At 33.9% G+C, this 24066-nt stretch overlaps 1 protein-coding gene and 1 pseudogene across 2 annotated transcripts in view; one reads left to right on the top strand and one right to left on the bottom strand.

Annotated features, from left to right (window-relative positions):
* Window positions 1-2279: 2279 nt before the first annotated feature.
* Window positions 2280-2723, top strand: LOC148942363 (E3 ubiquitin-protein ligase NEDD4-like pseudogene; annotated as a pseudogene).
* Window positions 2724-3932: 1209 nt separating this feature from the next.
* Lst8 (MTOR associated protein, LST8) overlaps window positions 3933-24066 on the bottom strand; it is a 49622-nt gene continuing 29488 nt past the window's right edge. For both annotated transcript variants that reach the window (XM_089102954.1, XM_089102956.1), the window contains exons 5-8: window positions 18344-18460; window positions 13889-13995; window positions 10545-10690; window positions 3933-5710 (exon numbers count right to left, since the gene is read on the bottom strand). In XM_089102954.1, coding sequence (XP_088959080.1) covers window positions 5586-5710; window positions 10545-10690; window positions 13889-13995; window positions 18344-18460 — 495 coding nt within the window. In that variant the 3' untranslated portion in view covers window positions 3933-5585. The remainder of the gene's footprint in view (window positions 5711-10544; window positions 10691-13888; window positions 13996-18343; window positions 18461-24066) is intronic.

The raw sequence follows: 24066 nt of genomic DNA, 5'->3' as shown, positions 1-24066 counted from the left end.
AGGAGAGATAAACGACCAATTTGAGGAATTTACGGAAGTAGAATTGAATGTTGCCTGGGAAGGTGTTTCCTATCTCACCTCGAAAGAAGCTGTTGGTGCGACTAAATTAGAAGTTTCAGTAAGCTTTCAAACTTATTCTACTGACTCGTTCAGAAATTTAAACAGGAGACAAATGCTACCTTGAGGAATTTAAGGAATTTAAGGAATTAAGGAATTTAAGGAATTTAATAAAATTTAAGGAATTTAAGGAGTTTAAGGAATGCAAATCTGTTCCAAAGGAGTTTATCTTTCAAGACCAATATTTCATTTTCATAATGTTTGATTATACTAAGAATTTCCAGATTCCATAAGTGAAACTGACAAATATTTGTTTCACTTATGGTTTCAACTAATATTAGTTTCAACTAACATTTGAACCAAACTTTTTTGGCTTAAACTGTAATGTACGTATCTCTATATTGCTGTCCTATACTTCCAATTAAAAAAATTCAAAATTTTTTTATTTTAGTTTTCAGTTCAGAATCGCTAAAGTTATTATGTAATCAAACAGTTTAAGGTTAACGAAGTGTAGTATAGTAAGAGTGACTCGTCTCAATAATAACCGAAACAATAAAAAACGGTATTTTGATACCATTAGACACATCAAAAGAATGGAATTTTTATGCTGATTTATAATATATATAAGTTCAATGTCACCCATCAAAAGTTACGACCATGAGAAAACTTGCCTTATTTTCAAAAAAAGGGAAAACACCCCCTAAGAATCATAGAATCTTAATGAAAATCACACCATCAAATTCAGCGTATCAGAAAATCTTACTGTAGAAGTTTAAAGCTCCTATCTGCAAAAATGTGGAGTTAGGTATTTTTTGCCAGAAAAAAGATCACGGATGCGTGTTTATTTGTTTGTTTTTTTCCCCACGGGTGATCGTATTGACCCCTTGGTCCTGGAAGTTCGCAAAAAGGCTCATTAAAACGGAAATTAAAAGTTATAGTGCCTATTTTAATTAGAAAACAAGAAAATTTAAAAATAGAATCACTGTATACAATAAAACCTCATTTTGATGTCTTTTCATCAACTAATAACCATAAACGACGTAATAAATGATAATATCTAACACCGATTGTCTACTAATAACCACATATGTTATTAGCGATTCAAAATCACTCAAGTTATAAACTGCAAAAATATTTATCTGAGCAATAATCATAATCTTTTAATTTAAACTAGAAAAATACCGAAAAATTAAAAATTAGTTTTATTTTTGTTAGCTTTTGATACTTGATATGAGACTGAAACAAGAAGTGTTTGATTTTATTTTCATGTGTTAAAGCAGGAAGATAGAGAGGAATGATCAATGAAGGGAGTTATAATGTTTGCAAATTCTTATGTTTCAAGAATATCTGAAGCAGGCTCAACGTTCATTACAGCGAATACCAATACCCCTGTCCCGCGTACAAATATGTTCATGGACCTTTTTCCCAAAATAAAATAAAATATAACTGTTGTTGGTGACAAAGAGACACTCAGACCAACAAATTGCGAAAACACAAATTAAGTACCCAAGAAGCTTCAGTGAACAGTATAAAATCTTCAAGAATTCACTCCCGAAACCACCTGGATTTTGATGGATTTTTCCAAAACCTATAAATTTCAAACTTCTTGTTTCCAGAGATTCAATTGTAGATGAATCTTTTCAGGCAATATCAAAAGTTACAAATCCAGAAGTGTTGCGAGCAAATCTGTATGTGGAATTTATTGGAGAATCTGGTTATGATCTAGGTGGATTGACAAGGGAATGGTTCTATCTCATTTCAAAAAAGCTATGTAATCCAGACTACGGATTTTTCAAGTATTCATCGACGGATAATTTTCAGCTCCTGATCAATCATCTTAGTTGCCTTTGCAATAAGAGACACTTGATGTACTTCAAATTTCTTGGAAGATTAAACTGGCTGCTTATCACAGTAAAATGCTTGATGTTTTTTTTTACTCGTCCCTTTTATAAAACAGTGTTAAAGAAGAAAATAGAAATCGGAGACATAAAAGAAGCTGATTTAATATACTATCTGATATAAAGTTGATATAAAGTTTGTTGTTATTTGATGTTACTTTATTTTCTTTTCTTGTACTCAATTTACAACATTTTGTATGTTTAATAATGGGTAATAAAATAATAATAATAAATCCTTGAAGCTGAGGCTGATATAAATCCTTGAAATGGATCCTAGAAAACGATCCAACGGATTTAGAATTGACTTTTTCGACTGAAGAGTCAATGGACCTTTTACACCAAGTAGACCTCCTTCCAGGTGGATCCAATATTCCTGTTACAAACGAAAATAAACATCAGTATGAAGACAATCTTCTGGAAAGGCGTTTTGTGACTCGTACCGATTCTCAAATGGATAAATTTCGACAAGGATTCGACGAGATTGTATCCATCGAAAAAATTGAGATTTACAATGAAAACGAGCTCGAACTTCTCCTTTGTGGCGGTATCAATGAAGTGGATGTGAATGACTGGAAAGAGAATCCTATCTACACTGGAGAATATTTTCAGATCCATACAGTTATTCTTTGGTTTTGTGAAGCTCTACTTTCATTTACGTCAGAGGAACGACTCAAGTTACTTCAATTCGTCACTGGAACACCTCGCGTCCCTGTAGATGGTTTCAAAGGGCTTCGTCAAGGATTGACTGGGAGATTATTTACAATTTAGTGTTGGGTAAAAGCGATCACTTACCTAGAGCCCTTACTTGTCTCAATCGAATTGACTTGCCTTCTTACATTTCACATACACAGTTAAAAGCTAAGGTAAAAAGTGCAATAGAGTTATCTGAACGTTTTTTCCCATTTAACGCGTGTGGTCCTGATGTTACAATTGAGTATTAATTTAAAAAGCTTTTTCCACAAATACAAGTTTTTCAAAGAAAAGTAAAGACCTACATTAAGCCAAAAACGAGCAGAAATAATGTTAAACAATCTTCCAGGCGTAAAACTACCACAAATCACTAGTAATAAATAATTGAAACTCAAAAGAAACAAAAATTACAATAAATATTCGAATCAAACTCAAAACGAGTAAAAATTAACATGAGTAGGGCTAACAACCCCCCAAGACCAGAACATAATTTGCACTTTCCTGAAAAAACAAAACAAAAACAAATGACCTTGGATTGTAAGTTTAATCGACATGTGCTGATATTTATTCCTTAAATTTTTGATAATTTTTTATTTATGAAAGTAAAAAAAGTGAAAACATTCAAAAATTGTTTTGTTTTCAGTAAAGTGCAAATCATGCTCTGCTCCTGAGAGGGTATGGGGGTTATTAGGTTTACTCATGTTAATTTTTGCTCGTTTTGAGTTTGGTTCCAACATTTATTGTAATTTTTGTTAGTTTTGAGTTTCAATTATTTATTCAAGGTTCAAGGTTTATTCAAGACATTATCAGCATCTTGTCATTTTCTTCTAGAAAATAACCCAAGAAATAACGACAAAAAGTGTATGGCCCTCTTTTTGAAATAATGCACCACTAATTAATATTCATCACCTATAATGCTCAGCTTTAGAAGTATTATTAAGTGGCAACATTACTCTCTTATATATAAGAAACTTAATTTTAAAATCTATAGGACTATTTTAAAAAAGTCAAACAATAAAAAAATTTAATTAAAAATAACAATCACAACTTTTTTGACACAATCATCCACAATGTAATTTATAAACTGTATTTTCTTTCTGGCAATATCTCATTAACGCTAAAAGAGATTAGCATCCCTTGCACATTATTAATTTGTATTTATATTGCTTTATTATAAATTTATTATTAAATTTATAATAATATGACAATACAACAGATGATAAGTTTTCCTAATGACATTAACCAATTAATGCTTCAAATAGTAATAAAAAACTAAAAACAAATAAGTAAACAAGTAAAAATATATAATATATAAGAAACATATATATTATATTATATATAATATACAACAATATAAAAACAGGTAAATAGTTATTGGCCGTTTCTTATCTTTTTATTCATTCGCTAACGAAACTTCTCGAATTCAAAAGTCCTTGCATCAACGCTGCGACGGCTGGGAACGGAGCCTATACCACGTAATTTCAGGTAAGTAACAGCTCACTGCCTCGCCACTAAACCCTTTTCATACCCTATTAAGCAGTGTTATACCCTATTAAGCAGTGTTATCTTTGCTGCTCTGTATCGTCATCTGTCGTAGTGGTTAAACACCCAAATATAAAAATTATCTGACATGACATGATTAGTAGCATACTATTGCATTAAGACAACAGGTTTACGAAAAATGTGATTCCATCCAACTTTCTACAGCTGTAACGAGAAAGATGTTGGGAAAATAGGTCTAGTTTTAAGAATCAGGATTGATGGGTTGAAAACCACGCTATTTGGAAATCTCAATGGGGCCAATTGAAAAGCTTTGTGGAAATTTCTATGGGGCCAAATGAAAAGCTTTTTGGAAATCTCTATGCGACCAAACGAAAAGCTTTGTGGAGATCTCTATGGGGCCAACTGAAAAGCTGTTTGGAAATTTATATGGGGCCAAATGAAAAGCTTTTTGGAAATCTCTATGGGGCCAAATGAAAAGCTTTTTGGAAATCACTATTGAGCCAAATGACAAGCATTTTGTAAATCTCTATGGGGCCAAATGAAAAGCTTTTTGGAAATCTCTATGAGGGCAAATAAAAAGCTTTTTGGAAATCTCTATGTGACCCAATGAAAAGCTTTTTGGAAATTTCTATGGGGTCTAATAGAAAGCTTTTGAGAAATATCTATTGGGCCAAATGAAAAGCTTTTTGATAATCTATATAGGGCCAAAAGAAAACCTTTTTGAAAATCTATATGGGGCCAAATTAAAAGCTTTTTAGAAATCAATATGGGGCCAAATGAAAAGCTTTTTGGAAATCTCTATGGTGCCAAATGAAAAGCTTTTTGGAAATATATGTGGGACCAAATGAAAAGTTTTGTGGAAATCTCTATGGGGCCAAATGAAAAGCGCGGACGTCTTCAAATATAAAAGAAGAAGTCATATAGAAGTGAAATAAAAAAAAGTTGGAACTTCACGGAAAAGACCCGGGAGGGAAGCTCTGAATTGATCGGGTTGGATGAGTAGTAGTCACAGCTAAGCCAGGCTCAGGCACCAGGGCACTGCGATGGGTTGCCAGCTGCGGCAGCAATTATTATGCATTATTAAGTAATCCATAATACCAACCATCCTGCCAGAAAAAAAAAAATACGACCAATAATGGCGGTAAACTTATTTTTCATTTATTGAAATTTATTTAGTTATTTTGATATATTTTTATAATATATTATTTCTATTCTAATTAGTTTATTATTTAGTGAATTACGTTTTGTTTCACTAGAGAACGATAATTTTGCGTTTTAAACTAAACTTCGATCATAAGGACTAATCATAAAAGTTATTTAACCAACGATGATGGTGAAAAAGGAAGATTCTACAAAAAAAAAAGAAAAAAAAAAGTTGCATAAGGAGGCTCATGTCGGAAACGGTCACCTGCCACAAAATCAAATTCTTTTGCCGTTTTATTCTGGTGTAGGAACGCCATCTTTAAATGCTAGAGCAGTAACTGCTTTCTGATGTCCTGTGTACTCTTTCTTCATTTCTTTTTCTTCAACACTCCATAGTCGAGAAGTTCCATCCGATGAAGCTATAAGATTTTTCTTTTTAGTAAATAAAAAATATACTTGAGGAGTCTAATTGATAAATCAGGGAGTCTAAGAAGATCATTACAAGAAAAAGAAATTCTATATTTTTAGTTACCTACATTTGTTTTTTCTGAAAGCTCCTAGTCAAGAATTTCCATTTGTTGAGGTCAATAATTTTTGTGAAATAAAAAATATTTTTGAGGATATCAATTACCGAATGTGGTAATCAAAGAACAAAATACATAAAACATATAAAAAAAACTAAAAATATATAAAAAAACATAAAAAAAAACTAAAAATACCTACAATTACTTTTCACCAAGTTTGGCTGACAATCGAAATTCTGGCAGATCTCGTAACGAAAAGAATTTAAGGAGGCCCACCCCCACAGCACAAGGCAGAGTGCACGTGGATGTCAACAAGGCAAAACTTAGACCCTTACTCCTACTTCTGATCAAATTTAGCTGGTATCCAAAAATTGCTTTTACTACATGTCTTAGTGACAATAACTTGGAGATCTCCTCCCCTTTTCTTCTCCCAGGTTTACATGCCTAAGATACAGTAAAATAAAACACATGTTTGAGGAGTTCCGTTACGTTTAAAAACCTACTATAAGTCTTCACTGTATTAACGTTTTTTTCCATAGGGCTGGTCTTAAAACTTGGAGGGGGCTCATCCGATTAGAAACTGAATGTACTAGTTTCTTCTCTTTGCCGTTTTCGCTATCATAAGATATTGAACTACATTACATAACAGATAGCTCCATCCAAGTTGTCAAAAAGGCGTACCCACGCTATCTCATGAATGGCTAAGGGCAAAAAGTTGAAAATTTTAGGGAATGATCAGGGGGATATAGAATTAAATCTAAAGACAGTATGCGAATCCAGGTTATACTATGAACATAGCATAAAAAATAAATGTTAACAAACAATTAAAAATTGGCAATGAAAAAGAAAACGGAAATCATTTTAATAAAAACCTTTTCTAAAAGGTAGAGCTACTGCCACTCTCTAGACCACCTAACTTCAATTGCGTCCCAAATATATTCTAAACATTCGTTTTTTTTATATTTGTAATATTAAAATTCGGAAAATGATGTTAAATAAAATTATAGATCTTGAATTTCAGATTTCCAGGATTTAATATGACTATATATTAACACTCAGATAATTTTCATTAGTTCTTCCCTGTCATCTTTATTATTATGGTGATTTTTTTTTATTTTCGTTCATGTTTGACAAATAAAAAACAGTGTTAAAATACATACAGTTTCCAATAAAACACAAATGTGAGAATAGCTTTTCGAATGTCTAGAGGGGGGCAGTAGCCCTCTTGTTTGTAGTAGTTTTTGTTCGTTTTAACTTTGACCTGAATATTCAATTTAATTTTCGCTTTTTTTGGGATTTATTTATTCACTTATATAAGTTTTTGTTACCTTTATGTTGATGTGATTATTTATTTTAGTTTCTGTTTTTTTTTGGGTTTCTTTACTCACTAATAATGATTTTATGCTCGTTTTCAGTTTGAACTATTATGCAACTTTATTTCTGCTTTTCTTAGATTTTCATACCGAAAACTTCCTTTTCAGAAAGTGACTTTCTGAAAGTTCCTTTTCAGAAAGTCAGAAAACAGACTTGACCTTAGGGAAGGGTTACACATAGTGTTATTATCGGGTTTGCAGCGGTAGCTGCAACCTAGTAAAACACGATCACAGCCTATAGTAGCCCAAATACTTTCCTGAAACCCCCAAAAAATTATATCGGATCGAAACAAAACGTACAACGCTGGAATTAGTTTTGCCAAAAACTCGGTTTTGCCAAAAATATGATGAATGTCGTCGTAATCATAGGTTACAGCCATAAGTGACTTTATAGCCTGAACAAGGTGATTCCAAGGTGACACCAAATTCAGTTAAATAAAATGGCCATTTTCTTTGAAAGGCTGACAAAAATACCTCTTAATATGACTTTTCACCGTGTTTTGCAACGAAATTATACGAAATGCAAAGAAAATACGATTCTACGATTTAGTAGTGTGCCTTCCAAGTCTTGGCTCAAAGAAATGGGCCTTCCCCATTAAAAGGGAGGTTTTCGCCCTTTCAATTAGGAGGAACAAATTCAGTTAAATGAAACGGGCCTTTTCGGTGGAAGGCTTACAAAAATACCTCTTAATATATGACTTTTCACCGTGTTTTGCAAGGAAATTGTACAAAATACGGAGAAAACATCAATCAATCGATTAATTTATTTGAAAGAAGCACAGAAAAAATTACAGAACTTTAGCCCCCAACAAAGGCTACTTGGCCTGTGAGAGTGGGAGACTACATTAAATAGTAGTACTAAATACGATTCTATGATTCAATTGTACACCTTCCATATCTTGGCTCAAAGAAATGAGCCTTCACCATTAAAAGGGAGGTTCTCGCCCTTTAAATCAGGGAGACCAAATTTAGTCAAATGAAATGGGCCTTTTTTATGGAGGGGTTATAAAAATACCTCTTGAAAAGCTTTTTATGCAGATTTTTTTTTGTTACTTAATTTCAGACAGTGGCGTTCCGGCAGCTTACAGCTCAACCAGCTAGGATGTTAAATTCACATTTAAAACAAGAGATAGATGGGCGTATTTCCTGTTGAATTGACATGAAAAACCTCCTCGTAGAAACCCTCCCCATTCCCTGGAAAATCCCTCTTATAACCATCCACAGCAAATTGGTATTTGTCTATATCCATGGTTACATAGTAGCCTGGTATTTCTAAGTGATTAATTTCACTAGTATTTTTTAAATCAATTCAAATCATTATTTAGTAAAATTCATTACTTATAAATATCACTCTTCAGCAAACCAGAGCCAGCAGCTCTCCCACTTTCTGCCAAACTTTCGAAATCCACCAATGGGGTCGAGGTCGTTTTTGGCAGTTGTCGACCAATTCTTAAATTGACCGCCAGGTCACCTGCGCCAATCTGGCTATAGGACAGCTAGAAGCACTTGCTTTATGATGCGGTCATCGGGTCTTTAAAGGACATGACCAAGCCAACGCAGTCTTCTCTGTTTTACAATCATGGCGGCGGGTTTGATGTTACAGCAGCGGTGGCGCACATCAACATTTGAGATTCTATCGGAGTGTCGAATCCTCAGGATTTTTCGTAGACAGCGGTGGTCAAAGACTTCCAAATCATAGAGATGAGGAGCTTTCAGTGGCCAAGCTTCGACTGCATAGAAGAGAACAGATCTAACAGCCGCTTTATAGATAGAAAGTTTTGTCTTCATGATCATCTCCAACCAGATCCACAAATGGCTGCAGAGTTGTGAGAAGATGGCTTGGGCTTTGTTGATTCTGTTCTGTATGTCAAGGTCACAGCCTCCACGAGAGTCTATTATTGAGCCAAGATAGGTGAAGCTGTCAACTTTTTCCAATTCTTGTCCGAGAGAGACTCGCAATCGCTTGTCTTCTAACCGCATATAATGTGAACTTCTTCTTGGTTTCAAGGCATCACTATAGGTTTAATCCAACCACCCTTGGAAAAATACGAATTCTTTCTTAAAGTTGTGAACAATACAGACTGTTTTTAAGGCCCGAAATGCTGTATGCCAGTTTTCAGAAAAAAATGTGCTTTTAAGCTGCGTTGTCGTTTAACATGAGCAAAATTCAAGGTGCAACATACCGAGATTGTACAGATCTACAGAGGCCAAAGCCAATAAATTCGAAAGTTTGCCTTTGTGATCTATGTGTTGCCATCGCAAGTGCAGGTGGAAGTGGAAATTGATGTCGCTGGACATTTAAGTTGACCTTTACCGGAGTCGAGCATAACTTGATAAGTGTGAATTTTTTTTCAAGAATTTCCCCCAGTTATTATATATGCCTTAATTACGTCATTACAAAATTCAGTAGCAACCAGTCATGTTCTATTACGCATATTTTCTGAAATGTCTAAGTTTTTCTGAGTTAAGCACGAGCATAGCTATTGCATTTTTCTTTGCTTTTAATTCATGGGGTGGCATGTCTGTAATATCAATTTAATTGAGGAATACAGGAGTGAATTTAATTTCCCCTTCCTGTTTATCCTTTACAGAATCATGACTTTTAAAAGATTTGTATTATCCTGGGAGGTGATCAACAATTTTTGCAAAGTTTTATACAATGCATTACGTCATTGAAATATTATGATTTAATTTTTTAATATTACATAATGTAATTTCTAATGTGACCTCATTTATGGCTGTAACATGTATGCAGCGATAAAAATGTAAGTAGATGATTTCAATAATGTTAGTGCATGATGTCATTAAATAGTACATTAATACATGACGTCACTAAAGATTTGTTTCCAATATTATAACTCTAAACGAATTTTCTGAAACCCGTGACTTCTAAATCGTTTTTTTCAGGACAGAAAATCCCAGGATGCCAATTAAAAAAATATAAATATATATATATATATATATATATATATATATATATATATATATATATATATATATATATATATATATATATATATTTATATATTTATATATATATATATATATATATATATATATATATATATATATATATATATATATATATATATATATATATATATATATATATATATATATATATATATATATATATATATATATATATATATATATATATATATATATATATATATATATGCACAGTAACTCATTTAAAGAAAGTAAATATATATTTATTTGTATATATTATATTACTATTATTTTACTACTATTGATAACACTATTACACCATTACAGTATTTTATAGTACTATCATAGTATTACTAAATATTTACTAAGAATTTATTTAGTAATCATTTAGCAAGGAAACTTACCGGTAATAACATATCTAGAGTCAGCACTGAAAACAACATCCCAGACCCATCTCTGAGCTGCAGTCGTTAATTCAACGGCCAATTCAAAATTGTTTGCTACACTCCACAAGCGAGTTGTATGATCTGCAGAGGTTGTTGCAAGATACCTACGATAATTGATTTCAACAACTATTTATTGCTTTGGATTTTCAAAATTTACTAAAGCCACTGAAAACAACATTCCCAAGCCATTTCTGAGCTGTACTGGTTAAATCAACAACTAATTCAAAATTGTCAGATAAAGACGATAGGCGAAATGTATGATCTGTGGAAATTGTTAACATATACCTCTGATGTTTGTTTCAATACTTATATATCTCCTTTAATTACTAATTTTACCAAAAGTAATTTTAGGATCTCCTAAAATTGCTAAAGATATATAAATCACTGCATTTTTGGAATTGAAGGTTTTGAAACCTTCAATTCCAGGGAGGAGGAGGGCAGGGGAAAATCTTCAGCATTTTTATTGGGGAGGGGGACAAGAGGGGTCCGTATCTGGATAGTCAAAAGGCATGGGATGTATAATATTTTTTTTCTCCACATTATTGGGAGGGGGCAACCGCCCATCCCCCTTGCCACCCCAAAAAGACGCCCCTGGAGGAGTATGTGTGTACTTAAACAAAAGAAAGGTGCAAATTTTATTATGTAGTTTAAAAAAATCAACATAGTTAATAAAAATATATATTCCATAAAATATCATCGCTAAACTTGGAGGGCACTTGGCCATTCAAAATCGTTAAGCACACAAAACAAGAAAAAAAAGAAGGAAAAACAAAAACAGGTGTACTTTATTACATTGAAAAAAAAAATATTTACTTATCAGTGCTGGTGTTTAACCTATTTCTAAGTGAAAAGAACGTTACGCTTTAATTTATTTTTTCTAAAGTTATTTTTTTCTATATCCAACATAATAATCGGCTATGCTAGTAGACTAAACTAAAGAAAAAACTCTAAAATAGGAATTCCCTTTGTCTTGAAAAGGAGTCAAGCAAATTAGCCCTGGCCAAGCCCCGGAAGATTAGTCAGTAGAGCTAGTAGATAAACAAATAACAAAAAATCGTCAGGTCATGTATCTTTCATTAAAGGTCGGTAGACATAATAATCTGAGACTATCTTCACAAAAAACTTACTGGGCCCCTAATATAGTTTTGCATATCCGCTTTTGGATACCCTTAATCTTATCACTTTGGAAGTAGTAACGCCGGAATGCCACCCTGAGCGAGAGGGCTCCGCATTTTTTCTAATATAAGTACAGAAGATGGACTTTAGCGTCTCGAGTGGGATCCCGAATCGGCACAAACAGTAGTAAGTACGTGCAGCCTATACACATAAACGCAAATATTACCTATATTTTTTTAATTAATCAGTGTTTTCGATATTTATTAAATAAAATTATCTAACAATTATTTAAACGAACAAACTCCTTGCGACACGGGGAATTGAACCATGATCCCGGTTGCTACAGGGTGTGGCTTTATCCACTCCACTGCCACAAGGTAACACAGATATTTAGATAACACATGATGTATTACACAGGAAAAATTGAATGCATTACACAGGATTTTTAATTTTGCGAAAGGAAGACTGAATATTTCTTTAGGAAGGATTTTATTATAAAGAAATTATTTAAAAAAAACATTCGATTAATTGTTCAGACCCTTAATTAAATTATTTGTAACCGTAAGTTTCAAATTTTTCACAAAATAGATAGCGCTGCAAAACAAACGATGCACTGGTTGCATTACTGACAAACAGTAGCAACAACAAAGTACATTACTGAACTATTACCGTGACCTGGGATTGCCATTACAGGTAGTGTCACGCGAAACACCACGAGTTTTAACAATGTCCTAAACAATGAGGCTGATACCTTCAACAAATCGCGAATGATGCTTAAGAAAGGATATTTTAGGTAAGTTTACCGTCAGCGATCTTATAACTAAGCCATAGACTTTATAGAACTCAATTAAAAACTAGAAATAGCCCTACCTCTTAGCCCTAAGAAATTCTTAGAGCTAATCCTTAGCCCTAGGAAAAACTAATTAATTCTTAGCCCTAAGAAAAAATATCAATTAGACCTATCAAAAATATATCATTGTACGAGACTAGACAAGTCGCCAGTGAACTTATAACTATGCCAGAGACTATATAGAACTCGATTAGAACCATTGAAAGAAGAAATAGCCCAACCTTCATTCCCTAAGGCATGCCGCCAAAAAATTTGAGACAGGACAAACAGTAGCGGTTTTAGGCTGTAAAATATGGGGGGCAAGGTATGCCAAAAGAGGGTTAAAATGCAAAATAGAAGGAATTTAATGTCAAATGTCAGAAAAACTGGGGGGGGGGGGAGGGCAACTGAAACGCCAGAACCCCCACTGAGAACAAAAAAAAAGTAAAAAAAGAACGGTTACCAATCCATTAAAAAGCTAGCTATCAATCGGATTAAAAATTGTTGAGACCTCATAGTTCTAGTTTCTTGTAGAGTGATTTCTTGCTGAAGACTGTGAAAAGCCTTGAATATGTTATTCAGTATGATATCGGCATAAGCATCATAGATTTTGAGATGCTTAGTCACTTGATCAAATAATCGGATCAGCTGATGTGTAGTACTATGGCATGGACGAAAAATGAAATGGCAAGGATCAATATAGGTTCGATATCCGCTGAGAAAACTCACAAATGCAACTTTCCAAAACCTATGACAACCAGGTGTTTCTAAAGTTGGTCTTATAGGTCAAGGTTCCTTTCCTTTAGGTATACGCGTAGGCTAGGTTAAACGCTGATTAAAAACAAGCGGTTCACACAGTGCTAAGCTCACTCGTACATACAACGATGTACTTAGTAGGAATCTCACTTGGGTAAGATCCGAGGATCAAAATTAGCGATTACACTTGTGATCGGTATGAAACAAAGTCACAAAGTCAACCCATACACTTGAACTTTTCTGTACGTACAAGACAAAAATGTTTGAATGGGTTCTGTTTTGGGTAAAAGTTCCATTTTTGAATTAAAAAATCAATACTGTATTAAGATACCCACATGTTTTGCAGCTATTTAAGTTAATGACTTAAATAATTCTACTATTTCAAATAACAAAAAAAAGCCAGAATAAGAGAGAGAAACAGAGAGAGAGAGAGAGAGAGAGAGAGAGAGAGAGAGAGAGAGAGAGAGAGAGAGAGAGAGAGAGAGAGAGAGAGAGAGAGAGAGAGACAGAGAGAGAGAGAGAGAGAGAGAGAGAGAGAGAGAGAGAGAGAGAGAGAGAGAGAGAGAAAGACAGAGAGAGAGAGGAGGTTTAAGACGCTTACGCTCCGTCGGGACTGAATTTACATTTTAAGCCATATTTGCTATGAGCCGTGAGATCTTTAACAGGTGTAAGCTGAGATGCAATACCACTAGTTGATGTCTTGTCATCCTTGAATAGAAAATCTGAAATTAATTTTTAGATATCTCCACATTGCAGTCAAAGGTCATTGAAACAAAACTGGGAAAAGGTTTGGGTAACCCTCTTCCCTTTCAAAAAATACGACAGGTAAATATTCTTATCATAATTTAATTGCACTTTTTCAAAAGATAAAAAGGCTGAAAAATTAATTACTGCTCTACTAGTTAGTGATTCATGAGTTTTTTTTGCCTTTTCACTTTGTATGACGATTTTTCAAATAAATAAGCTAAAACCAATAGGCTAGCTCTTTAGACAAAAACTTTCTATAACAAATTCAGAATTTTTTTTTGGTAGCGACATTCAACACAGACCGAAAAAAAACTTGAAAACTTGAAAAACGGCATTTGGGATCAGACTTGATCCCAAATGCCGGAATCAGGAATCTTTTTTCGTGGGAGGGGTTGTGTGCTTTGAAGAAAGAAAGGATTCATTAGAAACGTCAAAAATTTCTATATTTTATGAAAACTAGAGAGAATTACATAAAAAACCGATCAAAATGAAGAGGGTCAAAGACCCACTTCAGCATTTGCCAGGGCTAGAGAACGCCTTTTTTTCTGTAAGACAACCCATTTTTCCTCTTTGAGAAAAAAATACATTTAATTTCTTCTCGTAAGGAACTAGGGCCTAAGATAACTGATAAGTTGCTATTCATTTCAGCTACAGAATGTTGGCTTTGACTTATAGCTTTTGTCTAGCAAAGTCGCCAGCACAAGGGGAGCCCGACGTCAGCACCGTTACCCACCTACATCTTTAGTGTGTTGAAAATATAAGCAGCACTGGCATCAGTACGCAGGGATTCGTGACACTGTGCCTTATAATATGTGACGCCATTACTAGCGCCATAACAGGAGTAATGAATCACAAACACCGAAAATAAATAATAGTGTTTATACGCATAAAAACGTTAATAAACGTACAAAAAAGACCATCGCAAACAATAACAATAATGACTCAAAAACTATTAGCTATGTTAATCATTTTAGTTCTCAGTAGCTAAGAACTATGTGTTCTTAGCTGTCAAAATCTATTGCTTTTCTAGCTGATAAGGCATTCATTGTGTCGTTCGCTGAATTTGAAGTAGCCATGTCTTTTTCAATCGATGTGATAAAGAAATTTGTTAATTCAATAAGTATGCACAGATTAAGCCGACACGACCTCTTTCAAATTTTTTTTTTGAATTTTTTTTTTCAAATTTGAGACATCAATTTTTGGGAGGCAACGGAAGGGCAGGAGTAGGATTATATTTTTTTCTTTTTATTTTTTTTTAGGCATATACAGTTTTTCAATCCAGACGACTGATAGCAAAATATCTCTTTAACTTGACGTTTTTTATAGCTCATTAAGTATTTGTTATGGTCCTGAGGATTGAGACAACAGCTGCCATCATCCAAAAAAAAAGGTTTAAAAATATATCAAATATATAAATTATAGTGAGCAATTATATTTAAAAGTGGGTTTGGGGGCGCTGGATATTAAGTGGATAATTTCATTAAGGCCGAATTAAAGGAGGGTAATGGTTAAAGATCTTTGTCTGATTTGTGGAGAGAATGATAAAAAAAACTATTCAATTTTTTGTTGTTGATTGTTTAGAGATGGGAGGTTCGAGAACAGAAATATTTGAGGTAGGAAATGGGATGAGAGGGTTTTGTTGGGGTTTTGGGAAATATAAATTTATTAATATAAAAAATTGTTGTAGATTCATCTTTGTAAGTATGGGGCATCGAATTTTTTTTATTTTTTTTGGTAGCTGCACTTGTTTATTTTTTTTTTTTTATTTTTTTTTTTTGTGTTCTGTTTGCCATGGCGCGGTTGGGTTTTTCGTGTGCAAACAAATATGCTATTATATCATATACGAAAAAAGATGAACAATAATCCAATCACAGGGTAAAAATAAATTTATTTTTCTTCATTTTCTTCATTAAAATAAATTTTCTTCATTTTACGTCTGCTTTTAATAAGCTTTGCTCCACTAGGATTAGCATAAACTTACACAAGCTAAATAGCTACGGCCTCTGGGGCTTAGAGTAGAATAGTAGATTTTTAAAACTATTTAGTTGTTTTGACAACCACTCCACTACCACTTGTGGTCAACGACCCCTAATATACCTCCTACCACAAAGACACATTATAAACATAAGGTTTGACCCCTATGCTTTTCTAACATAAGATGATTAAGAAAGCCACATTTTAGAGTTTATTTGCATTCCAAGCTGGTAATGTGTTTGTGGTCTTTTGGTTTAGCGTATCTCTACCACCCCCATCGGACAAGTTTCTTATTTCTCGGGGTAACTGTTTCTTCTGTATTTCATCTTTGTTTGATACAACAAATTTCTCTCTATCGCATTACAGCTCAATACTTAGCAACTTCATTAGGCGTCCACATAACGCTTAAAGACAAACAAGAAACAAACCAAACAAAGTAGATCAAAAACTACAGCAGCTTATGGGGGAGGGGATCTCAATTCAGGGAGCCCTGAATGAAAATTCAAAATTTTAAGCTGTTACTGCAACATGAAATGATATACGTATATTTGGAGTCTACAAAGAGAAAGAAAAAAGTTTAACCCAAAAGAAATTTTATGGAGGATCAAGAACTATTCTAATGGATGAAAGTTTTCTTAGAAACCAGCTCTAAGTTTCTCAATTAGCAGTTCTCAATTAGTGTAGTCAACTTGTCTCTACACCAGTAATAGAATCTGGTGGTCTATAGATTTACCAAAAATTCAATATTTTTGCTGATTAGAACATCAAAGAGATAACTTTGGATCTTTGATGACAATCTCATCAAAGACCTGCAGGCACTGATCAGAGTAGACTGAAGAAAGGTATTTGCAAAGGAAAGCAACAAAAGAGTCTTGACATTTGCAAGTTCATCAATTTACTGATTATTGACACAACTAAGAAGTGGGCATAGGCGTACCTTTAGCATCAGAATTTAATCCTAAATCCAAATATAGCACTGATTCCTTTGACAATTTGCCTTACACCTTCCTCCAATGGTTAATGGATGCCCTGTATTGCAGCCTAGGCAGTTTATGCAATGAATTTCCTATTATTTTGATAAAATATTAAACCAATTAGAAGAAAAAAGTGATATATAGAAAATTCATGGCAAATACAGAATTAGGGTAGCCTATATAACTTGAATGTTTGGGGAGGGGGAAAAGTAAATTTTCAGCAGAAATACATGTTTGCCATAGAAGGCAGCTCTATTTTAGACATGGAATAACTTCTCTAAGCTTCTCAATCAAATGCCTGGTATAAGATGTCGAAGCCATAAAAGCAAAAATACGCCGAAATCACCATTTTTCTAGAAAGTTTACGCAAGGTACACTTTTCCAAGCAAAATTTATTTTAAAAAGTCCACATATTTAAAAAATCGAAATACACACCGCCAGAACCGTATCCAAGATTTTTTTGGAAGGGAAGTTATTTTTTCAAGAGGGGGGGGGGGATAAAAATATTTAAATCGCTTAAAAAATTTGTTTATATGCATTTTGTTAAGCCAAAAATGCATTTCACATTATGCATTTTGTAATACCAAACCCCCCCCCCCCCCGTAAATACGGCTTTGCCCATCGCCCTTTAGAACACGTCAATAGCGCAATTGCACACCCAATCTGGGAACACCACTGCTCTGAGTATAAAGTGGGCAAGCACAGAAACAGGAACAATACAAACTTCTTGATTCAATGAATGGATAGTTGTCGAATTTTATCTCCAATGTACTTTAACTGTCTTAACTCGGAGGCCAAACACTTCCATACAAGCATTTAAAAAAAGAAAAGAAGAAAAAAGGCAACAATAACATTGAAAAAAGAACAATTCTTTTTTATTTCAGGCTTTGAGCATTTAATACGTCACAGAGTATGTCACATAAAATTCAGTAATTAATCCCTCACCCCATGAAGAAAAACATACCCCTTAAGTCACATTCTTATGTGACTTTACAGAGTCTGATGTTTTCTTGTTTTTTTTTCGAAATAATGATTTGTCACACTTTACGGAGGCCAGACATATTCCCAGAAATTTGTCCAGGTGCGAAAGGGGGGGGGGGGGCATTGCAGACCCAAGCAGAACTTAAAAAGGTACAAAAAAATACGTAATAATGATAATTATTACGTATATGAAGAAGGCTGCCCCCTCCTCAACACATCCAAACACCTCAACACAAATTAACTCGTCAGAAATAGACGAGTTAATTGAAAAATCTAACAAATCATAAATAAAATTCGCAAAAATACCTGAATTTTAGAGGGACAAAGGCTCACTCCCCTCCCATTCCTACTTGATTCATAACTTAAAATTGAATACATACATTTCCACTGGCACCAATTGACCATATAAAACACTGCCCTCTTTTATTGATAGCAGCAAGAAGTTTTCCAGATGGCTCCACAGCTATGTGCTGGATAGAAACGTCAGCTTCAGGGATCTAAAATAAACTAATCGATGAATTTAGAAACAGCCTACTTAGACTTAAGAGCTTTTAAGATAACGGATTGCACAGACCCCAGCTCACGGTTTCTTTTCATTTTTTAACTAATTCAAGCTTATACTGACACTACATAGTGTCAGCAGCTTATCCATACATAATGTCAGCAGCTACAAGCTTATGCTGACACGACACTACACTACATAGTGTCATATGGCAGAAATGAAGAACACCTAAAATGAAAGTCCTGCAGTCATCTCTTTCACTTGCAGTCATATGCACTGCTTTTATCTTGGAACGCCATCTATGAACACAAGCCTATTCATTACCCTGGGGTCATCTACATAATTTATATCTTTTGGAAACTTATGAATCCCTGTTTCAATCTTTGAAGAACACCTAAAATGCAAGTCCTTCCGTCATCTCTTTCACTTGCAGTCATATGCACTGCTTTTATCTTGGAACGCCATCTATGAACACAAGCCTATTCATTACCCTGGGGTCATCTACATTATTTATATCTTTTGGAAACTTATGAATCCCTGTTTCAATCTTTGAAGAACACCTAGAATGCAAGTCCTTCAGTCTTCTCTTTCACTTGCAGTCATATGCACTGCTTTTATTTTGGAACGCCATCTATGAACACAAGCCTATTCATTGCACTGGGGGGTCTAAATATAATTGTATTCCGTCAATAAACAAAGAACTTGATAGGTTGTGCGGTGCATATCGTGGATAAGGCCAGACCTGTTAGCAAAATTAAAAAAAAAAAAAAAACAGAATTATCTGACCGTAGGAGCAAATTAAGGAACCAGAGATGATTTTATTATGAATCTTAGTTCATAGGCTATTGGATGTTTATTTAATTCAGCCCTTTAGTCGTTGATTAGGTGTTTTTCAGACAAAGTGTACAGTCTTAACTATAAATAATATATAAAGGAACGAAAGATGACCACGTAATATGGATATATGATATCCCTTTTAGATTGTAAGGGATACAGAGTCTATAAAGCATGCCAGTCTCTTAGTTGCGAACTCCTCTAAAAGTTACGAAAAGTCCTTTTGACCTAGAAGATCCATACTTGCCATTAGTTATTTCAATTAGTCTTTGATGTTATTATTTTCATTGCTAACATTACTACAGAGACTGAGCTTTAGGCTAGAGCATACAATACGACACATAGGAAACTCTATCTAGAAGTGCCATACAAAGACACCGCTAGATTAAGTGGCAAAAAACCCACTATTTTGCAATTTCACCAAAAGCATACCTATTCACCTAATACTTAAAAAAACTGATATAGTTGAGGTTTCTCAGGCTATTTCCTTAGACTTAATTTCGGATCAAAGCCACTTCAATTTCGCACTCAAATAATACTAAAATTTCCAAAATTAAAAATAATAATGCTAAAATTAAAAATAATAGTAAATATTGCTATACTTTCTGGCAGCTTGATAGTCTGTAAAACCCTCGTGTTTGGCTATAGTATTAGCTATTAGCCTTACTGACTTGGCAATACAACTACAGCTAGAGATATAGGGTTGTAAAGTCTGTGGGAATCACAGACAGATTCTGCCGTTTCCCCTTCCGCTCTATTCAATTGTGCTTTTCTTTATTGAGAATTAATTACTCGAAATGATTTTTCATCTTGCCTCCAAATACGAGCAAACTAATATCTCTCCAATACATAAAAAATCTTGCATCTTGCGTAAATGGACTACTGCAAAATATTTGCTGATGAGTCAAAAACAGATAGGATATATCACCTTGGCGAGACATATATCTCTTGAAATATACCTCACCGCCTGACTATACCTCTTCAGAGGTATAATTGCCAAGAAAAGACTTATTATAACTTGCTCATAATGTCTATTGAAATGAGCGATTCTAGATAAACCGTGATTCTAGATAAATTAGTAAAATAAGATATATCACCTTGGGAAGACATATTGGGAAGACTTGAAATACACCCCACCACGTGACTATACCTCTTCCGAGGTATAATTGCCAAAAAAAGACTCATCATAACTTGTTCATAATGTCTACTGAAATTATTGCCTTACACTAACTTCGGCTCTTGATTACACTCATCCATTTGGCTCTTGATTGCTTGAAAAAGCCTCCAGTCCCCAGATCGTATGCCAAAATAAAACTATAATCTATAAGGAACAATATGACGCTGTTGAGTCCCTATCTACAATGACGTTTTTTATATACTTCTGGCTATTATTTATTTGAATAGCAATTTTGGGAAAATCTTAGCAATACGATTTACATAAATGTTTAGTTGGGTGAAAATTTTGTATTATTTCGTCATATACAAGTGATAAATGACATCATCATATATCTCACGTTATATCCATAATAAAGCTGCTGAGTCTCTATCTATAATGACGCTTTTTTATATACTTCTGGCTATTATTTATTTGAATAGCATTTTTTGGAAAATCTTAGCATTACATTTTACGCAAATGCACAGTTGGGTGAAAATTTTGTATTGTTTCGTCACATACAAATGATGAATGACATCATCATATATCTCACGGCATATCCATAATGACGCTGTTGAGTCCATATCTATAATGACGTTTTTTTATATACTTTTGGCTATTATTTATTGGCTATTAGTTGGGTGAAAGTTTTGTATTGTTTTGTCATGTACAAATGACAAATGAAATCCTCATATATCTCACATCATATTCATCATGACGCTGTTGGATCCCGTTTGTCAAGAGTATAACCTGGAAAATTGAAATTGCAACCATTCAATTTTAAAGCATGAAATTTTCCCCATTCAGTTGAGAAAGTAACGAATCAGTTTTTATGGTTTTTTGGGATAGACTCAATCGCTCAGAAATTTGAAGTTTTATTACCCTCTTGAAGTTATAGCATAGATCACATCACGACAAAGTACCAATTTCTGACATTTAGTTTCCAAACGATTTTAGCCCAAATAGGGCCAATATGTTATCCAGCCAAAGTTTCTGACATAGCTAATCTGCTTGGAACTACTGAAATACCAGTCAAATAATCTTTCAGTTTTACCCACGATACTGGTCCCTGACGGTGCATTTGTTCTTAAATAAACATGTAGTTCATATAAAATAAGCGTAGAAAATCAATATAAACATCAACGACCTTTTGAAAAATAAAACTAACGGTAATAAGGTAAACGGTTTCGAACAAGCTGTTAGGGTAGAGATCGGCGGTGTCTTTATGACTGTGTCTGGAGGGATGGGGGTGAGGTTAGGCAAACCTAAATTCTTAAACAATGAATTTTCCGGTCCAACATTTTTAACATTTCAATAAGAGGGGCTTCGCATAAATATTGAAACTTTAACACCTTTCCTCCCTTCATTTGTGGGAATACATAATATGAGCACTGAGGGGAGACAGCTCCTCTCCTATTCCGGAAACAGTAGCTTTTAAAAGGAAAGATTTAGCAATAAGTCAAGTAAGTCAGATTGGTATCTAATTTAATGAGATTTAACTGATGCCAGATCCAATCATATGAAGAATTATCTGATAGACTAGTTCTGACAAGATCAGATAGAAAATATGTTTGAATTCCCGAACAGTTCAAATACAGCTAATGTGGTAAAGCTTTCAAATATTGTTAATTATTAATTTAGTAAAAATATATTAAGACGCAAATACAAAGTTTCCAAATATCACTTTTTATAAAGATAAGGAACATATCCTGTCGAGTTTCTGTTTAACGGGAAATTTAGAAATTACCTCTTACTAGCATTTATGTGGGTTGGTTAAAGGAAGGTGTGGTTGACAAAAATGTATAAAAGATACATTTTATCGGAATATTTAGACTGATACTAACTTTATGCCGGACTGACCTCTGGTTCGTTTTTTTTAGAAATACCTTGGAATCTTGTCTTATCATTGTAAGTGTCTAAGTATCTTATTATATATTATTGTAGTTTCTGAGACTTGTGGTCTACTTGGGACAGCCAGTCCCAGTAGAATATCTATATCTGTAATTATTATGTGTAAATTGAATAAAAGAATTGTATTTTAGCCAACCTCTTTACGATCTGCTTTTAGCCCCTCGAACATATCCGGTCGGTACGCCTCATTAGTTCGGGCATAGCCTAAGGCCCGCTACCAAAGTTTAATTACATTAGGGTCAGAGTTTATCTCCCCTATAAAGGGAAAATAAAGGCATCTACGATTACAACCCCCAAATACCAATAAATACAATTCACAGCAACATATAAACAACAACTGGTGGTCGCTGGGATAAATGGGTCGAGGAGACTAAATAAGGTTGCAAAATACAAAAAAATTCGAAATGACCGTATTAGAAGGGGAAAGTAAATGTACTTTTCTTTCAGCGGCGCTCAAATTAGCAAAACTTCGAGCAGCTTTGGTCGAACTTTGGCTATTAGAAATAGATTTGTATCCCCTCAAAGATTTGGGTACAATAGATAAAATGGAAAAAAGGCTCGATCAAGAATTGTTAAATAGAAAAAAATACAGTATCTAGTTTTTAGCAAGTAGAAGCAAGTGTATAATTAGTAGTTTTTTTAGTGTTAGTAATAAATGCAATGTAGTAGTGCCTTATATTACTAAATAATAAAGTATTTGTACCGTGAATTAAAAGAATAAAATAAAAAATAATACGTAAAGAAAAACAAAATCTAGCTGGACCAATGAAACGTTTATAGAAACAGAAGAATTTTAGACATAATGGTAGCAAATAGGGTCCTAAGTCAGCCTTACTACAGGTACAGGCTATGGCCTTATTGTTCAAGGATAACACTGCTACAATTTAGTAAAGGAAGCACATAAATTGTGGTCCGAACAATTATAGGTTAGAAGCTGCCATATCCCAGTGTTTTAGGAGTAGAGATGCTTCGAAAATATGGCATCTTACGACGTAATAAGCAATAGAATTACCTTTGTTAAAGCTAACAAATACTAGGTTAGTTATGCAGTTTCACAAGCAAAGGGAAAGAAAAGATATATAAATATATAATTAAAGTACTTGAGGAAAGGGATGGAAAAAAACGAAAAAAGTAACCTTATAAGTAAGAAAACAAATGTGGAAGCTTAGCAAAAGTCGCCGAAGGAAGCAAAAAAAAAGAGTTGTTACCCAGCTCTGATGGGAACTCTGCATAAGGCGAGAAATTCGGTGAAAGAAACCGTTAATCACAGAAAATGGAGGCATGGGGATAGTTCTTAAAAGGGTCTCCTTTACCTACACAGGTGACCTTCATTTGAATAATGGTAATAGAAAAAAAGTTCAAATTCTGAATTAGCTCCGCGAAATGAGTCACAAGAAAGTTCAAATTTGAATTTTAAACCATGGCTGCTTTTGAGCCAGGTAGATGTAAAACAAGCCAGTGTTCATGCTTTTTTACAAAGAACATAAGCCCACATTGGGACAAACAGAGAAGGCAATGCATCCTTTTGGGATAGCTATTATTGATAACTTTGGTCCGCTCTTATGGTTACTGAATGACGAATCATCCTCAAGTCTAGTCTGATTATAAATCAGTAGAGTTTAGTCAAATGTCAGGTAGAGTGTATATCAGATAAAACACGGTCTGATAGTAGAAATCAAATAGAGTGAAGTCAATAGTCCCTT

Source organism: Artemia sp. Qi Xiang Cuo, chromosome 17, assembly GCF_049724085.1.
Source record: "Artemia sp. Qi Xiang Cuo chromosome 17, ASM4972408v1, whole genome shotgun sequence".
Lineage (NCBI taxonomy): Eukaryota > Metazoa > Arthropoda > Branchiopoda > Anostraca > Artemiidae > Artemia > Artemia sp. Qi Xiang Cuo.
This window is presented reverse-complemented; position numbering and strand designations above follow the sequence as displayed.